Source organism: Seriola aureovittata, chromosome 10 (genome assembly GCF_021018895.1).
Source record: "Seriola aureovittata isolate HTS-2021-v1 ecotype China chromosome 10, ASM2101889v1, whole genome shotgun sequence".
Taxonomy (NCBI): domain Eukaryota; kingdom Metazoa; phylum Chordata; class Actinopteri; order Carangiformes; family Carangidae; genus Seriola; species Seriola aureovittata.
Genome location: NC_079373.1, coordinates 8,478,079 through 8,481,504, shown reverse-complemented (window position 1 = coordinate 8,481,504; position 3,426 = coordinate 8,478,079). Strand labels below are relative to the sequence as shown.

Genomic DNA, 3,426 nt, shown 5'->3' with positions numbered 1-3,426 from the left:
TACAATAATATAGCCCTGTAAACATGATTCAGTAATTGGCCATTCTTATAATTAATACTTTTACTTTTGGTGCTTTAAGTATATTTTGATGCAAATACTTTTGAGCTAGTGTATGTTTGTATTGAATAAAACATCCCTCTTAACAAATCAGAAACTGAATATCTATAAGCTACATTTCACAATATACTACAACCTGACTCAACTCATTTATTTAAAGGTTTCTAAAAATAGAAGTTTCATGTGGTTTTTAATGTTTTTTGAGGAATATTTTGACCACAGTTGTTTTGCCATCATACAGATCATGCTTGCAGTGAATTACGTGCGTAAGACACATATTTTCTAAATATATATTCCTGTGACTTACTCACAGAAGAGGAAAATGTTCGTTTCCACATGACTGTGACAAAACAGAAAAAATATTGTCTTCTGAGAACTGAAAGTAGACTCTTGCCAAATAGTTTCCTTCCAACTGATGGCTCGCTTCTCTTAAAGGGCTTGAACTTTGTTATTAACGTGCTACTTATATTCTGGGCTGCACATGCAAGGACTCATCTTGACAGGATTGCCTCTCGATCACGGCTTGATAGATTAGACTGAGGGATCATGAAATGCTCGAGTGATTATTGCTAATTTTTTGACAATATTCAGAAAGGATACCTTGGTCTACCTTGTATATCATGGCGTGTTTTGCTGCAACACTTGGAGTCATCATTCTGTCAGGATTCATCAACCTGCTCTCAGCAGCAAGCAAAGACACCTGTGACCTCTCCGCTGCTGTTGGACAGAGTCTGACTCTGCCTCTGGGCTATGAAGGGCTGGTAAACACACATGTGCTGAAATGGACTCACAATAACACACTCATCTTTTACAGACAGCAAGGCAAAGTGTCTGTTGGAAAGACAGAGGACATTTCTCCATCCGGATCTCTTCTGTTGAAGAACCTACAATTCTCCAGTGCAGGCATTTACCAGGCAGATGTGCTGCATCCAAATGGTACTTTAGCTAAAACATGGAGTGGTCGTCTGTGTGTGATGGACAAGGCGCCAAAACCTCAACTCACTTACGTCTGTGACTTCAAGACTCGTGCTGTTAATCTAAATTGCATCGTGGCCAAACCTCAGGGTTTGGTGTTCTCGTGGACACTTGATGAAAAGACATTAACAAGCGAAACCAGACAAACATTGAGCATATCATTGGAGCAATTAAAAGGGGAGAGGAGCTTCACATGTAGCGTGGCAAACAAAGTCAGCAAGGAGAGGAGTGACACTGTTCGACCAGCCTGTAAGAGTCCAACACCGTCACCACCATCACCACCACCTTCGCTCTGTTTTAAATCCAAAACTGTTGTGGCAGTGGCAGCAGGAGGAGTAAGTCTGATTCTGCTTTTGCTCATCATTATCATCGTATTATGTTGCTGCCACAGACGCGACAAAACCCAAATGAGACTCCGAGAAAAAGGGGAACTCAGAATGCTTTCTCTGACCAAGCGAGAGCCCGACTCCACCAGCCCAGTGTATGAGACGATGCACCCGAGTGAGGACTCTCCGCCCCCGAGCCCCAAGCATTCGCAGAGAGCCTGTTACCAGAATGTTTCTGAGCCTGAAGCTCAGATGGTAAACAGGCCTTTACAGTTACCCACAGCTGCTGAGGAACAAAAACCTTCACCTGTGCCAAAGCCGAGGACGAAGAATCCCCAGACATCAAATATCTGAAGGAGCCTCCCTCTGCTGCCATCCCAGAAACTTTCAGGGACTGAGACAAAAAGACATTTGTGGCTTGATAACATACAACTGAACCAAAATGAAGAAAACTATTCAATTCCACAGTTTTAACCTTGATAATGTTTATCACTGCAACAGTTTGGTTCATACTGTCCACTGACAATTGAGTTATCTGTAAATGTAAATGTCTTGGCTTATATATGTGGAAGTTTCATTCTTTAATGTTTTAAAGTTCGTCTTTATAGTTGTTGGGGTTGTGGGTTGGTAAGGATATAAAGGAGGTGTCTGATCCCTGGCACATTTTCATGTGATCTGATCATCTTCTCTGTTTTTTGATTAATTGTGTAACCGCAGAGCTGATGTGTTTCCATGTTAGAAATGAAGCAATTTCATTTCTAGAAAAAAAAGGAGATTTTTGTGTAAAAAGGTTGTAGATAAAAGTAGTAGATTAAAGGATAAAGCTGGTGATATTCTGTATTTTTCTCAAAATGAACAAATCCCAAAACCAACTAAGCATTTATATATACACATTCTGTCTTATTTTCCAACTTCCTTAATGCTATCTGTGGCACTCAGCCTCAAGCTGATTGGTTCCAACTGAAGACATAAATCTTTAAAAGCAGGTCACAGACATAAACTTTAATACATAAAAAAAGAAAGGCTGCATAGTTTTCTAAAACAGCAGGACGCAGTTGTTTTTAGCAAGTGTTTCTCAAACAAGAGCATATTGTGTGGGACTGTTTGGAGCGACGACACTTTTGTTGCTTTAGTGACTATTTCCAACCGCAGGGATGTGGATTTGGGACTGCCTGAAAATAAACTGCAGTCTTCATGGTAACGAAGGTACATGTCACAGAGGCCAACTGTCTGGCTCATTTATGTGTTTATAATAGTTTTTGAACTCACAGCAGGATACGTTCCAACAGCATACGGATTTTGTTTGCGAGAGTTTGACAATAAGAAAAATATAGAATCTCAGCAGACTTATCTTTTAACTTTGTTTTTATATTAATTTGTATATGAAAACTGTAGCAAAGACAAAATGGATGCAAATGTGAAAAAAACAAACATGTCTTTATGTCTTCTGATACTTTACCCATTAATCTTTCAAGATTAACAACTGAGTTCTCTGTTATTGAATCACATTGTATGTTTACATATATGGTTTGGAATAAATACAATTGATCTTTATATCTCCTGTTTGTATGGAAAACTACATTAAGCGGCTTATCTGTGTCAACCACAGCCCTTTGTTCCGGCTTCTTACATGTCAGCATTCTTGCACTTATTAAAATTTGCTTGCTTGCAAGAAGTTATTAAAGGGGAAAAAAATCAATAGAGGAATGGATTAGCCAAGGCAAATATCTATTATCTCCAATGGGTAAATGGTAATCCACACATGAAAGTGTTTGCTGTCTCGCCTAATGCTGTGTGACAGCCACATAATGGAATCCCCCTGAGCGTCATCGCCTAAAACTTACAAGCCAATGTCATCTTTTGTCAGGCCCCCGCTCCACTCCTGCTCTCTTTACATGGCTGAAATTTCAGTCCAGCCGGCAGGGATTTGGCAGTAAAGCTGGTATCTGCTCCTGGAACAATGTCATTTGTCTTTCTTGAGAAACACTGAGACTTGGCTGGCAACATGCCACGTCACTTCCCCTCACCAGCTAAAAATGTACAGGATATACATAGACAGACAGAGCAA

General features: G+C 40.0%; 1 protein-coding gene across 1 annotated transcript; it reads left to right on the top strand.

Annotated features, from left to right (window-relative positions):
* Nucleotides 1–533: 533 nt before the first annotated feature.
* Nucleotides 534–2,914, top strand: LOC130176363 (uncharacterized). The gene has a single exon (XM_056387399.1). The coding sequence runs from the start codon at nucleotides 678–680 to the stop codon at nucleotides 1,710–1,712; it is 1,035 nt and encodes a 344-aa protein (XP_056243374.1). The 5' UTR covers nucleotides 534–677; the 3' UTR covers nucleotides 1,713–2,914.
* The last annotated feature ends 512 nt before the right edge of the window (nucleotides 2,915–3,426 follow it).